General features: G+C 59.2%; 1 protein-coding gene across 2 annotated transcripts in view; it reads right to left on the reverse strand.

Annotated features, from left to right (window-relative positions):
* Positions 1-1,443, reverse strand: part of ZFPM2 (zinc finger protein, FOG family member 2) — a 308,930-nt gene extending 307,487 nt beyond the window's left edge. For both annotated transcript variants that reach the window (XM_058025119.1, XM_058025111.1), the window contains exon 1: positions 985-1,443. In XM_058025119.1, coding sequence (XP_057881102.1) covers positions 985-1,024 — 40 coding nt within the window. In that variant the 5' untranslated portion in view covers positions 1,025-1,443. The remainder of the gene's footprint in view (positions 1-984) is intronic.
* Between the last annotated feature and the right edge of the window lie 252 nt (positions 1,444-1,695).

Genomic DNA, 1,695 nt, shown 5'->3' on the forward strand with positions numbered 1-1,695 from the left:
AATATATACTCCCTCCGAAGTAGGCTATCAATAAGCATTCTGAGGTCAGAAATCAATAAGGGAAATACTACTGAAAGCGCTTCTCCACGTCCCATGATGGTTACTTGGAATGGAGTTCTGTAATACAGAACATCAATGAAAATACATCAGACCAGCGCCGCTGATTTTATAAGAAAAGTATTTATAGATCCTATTTGGAAACGCCTGACATTTCTTCTAGTCCCGACAGCTAGACTTGTTCAGATGAATAAACTAAAGCGCAAAAAGTTTATGGAGTTAAGACTGTCGTGTGCCACAGGCAAGAGAAGCGAACTATGAGCACTACTAGGCAGCGTGCCCTCAACTTAAAGCCTTCAGCACACCTGTTTCTCAACACAGAAAACAGCTCACAAGTGTTAAACCCCCTAGAACGGCAAAGGCGAGTGCGCGCCCGCGGCGCGGCTGCGGAGCGAGCCCCGAGGGGCCGGGAGCGGCGGGGCCAAGGCGCTGCCCACGGGCTCCCGCGGCAACTTGGGCTCGTCCTGCTCGCACACAGCTCCTGCGATCCTCCGGCACTCACTGCAGCCCGGCTCGGCACGGCTCTGTTCACACGCGCCAGGCGCACAAAGTTGCTGAGTGGCAGGGACGGCGCTCGCAGGCTGGTTTGTGTGCTCAGCCGGCGCTAGTTCAACTTGGAAACACATGGGCGATCCCGCTCCGAAACACGGAGCGATAGTTTGAACGGGCTACGGGGCGGCAGCATGAGCTCCAAAGGAGCGAATAAAACCGAGACAGTGAGGAGCCTGCTCAACCCACGTCGGAGCGGCTCCCGGCTTTCGCTCACGTCCCCTTTTCTCTCTCCCCATCCTCAGCCTCACTGGCAAAGCTTCATCACCGGTCCGTACTCCGGACCCCCCTACTGCTCCCCACACCCACCTCTCTCGCGTCTCCCAAGAACGAGATAAATAAAAGTCTGTTAGAGGGAGCCCCCCTCAGGAAACTTACGTTTGATCTGCCTGGGTTTGCTCTGTTTCCTTCGGGACATGCTGCTCGGCTGCCGCTCCTGCCTTGCTCCAGGTACAGGAGTGGAGCTGGGAGGGGACGGGGGTGGAGGGAGGGTGACAGATCAACAGACGGGATTCATAGAGGAGCCGGTGGCCGCCTTGAGATGCAAAGTCAAATGACAGAAAAACAAGGAGAAGGGAAAGAGTGTGTGCGCGTGTGACGGAGGAAGAGGGGAAGAGAAACGGAGATCGGGGTGGGTGAGACGGAAAGCGAGAATGAGGGGAGAGAGAAGCAGAAAGAGCGGAGGGAGGGAGCAGGGGAAGGAGCGAGGGAGGGAGGGAGAGAGGAGGAAGGAAGAGAGGGAGGGAGAGAGGGAGGGGAGAGCTTGGCTCCTCGCTCTCTCTCTCCCTCTCCCGCCCGCTCTCCGCCGTTGCCGCGCCGCCTCCGCTGCCCGCGCCGCGCTCCGCTCCGACTGACAGGCGGCAGGAGGTGCCGGCGAGGGAGGGGGCGAGGGAGGGGCTTCCCGGGACGGGGGGGCGGAAAGAGGGGGGCGTTTGTCCGTCAGGCTTGACGGGCAGTGGCTACTACCAGCGACAAGTCCGCATGCAAATCGCCTCCTGCCTCTGGGGCACGGGCTGTCGAGGCGGGAGGCTTCAATCGTCCCGGCGCTGCCAGGGCTTCTGGCGGCGGGGAGAGTCGCAACTTTCCTGA

Source organism: Melospiza georgiana, chromosome 1, assembly GCF_028018845.1.
Source record: "Melospiza georgiana isolate bMelGeo1 chromosome 1, bMelGeo1.pri, whole genome shotgun sequence".
NCBI classification, from domain to species: Eukaryota; Metazoa; Chordata; class Aves; order Passeriformes; family Passerellidae; genus Melospiza; species Melospiza georgiana.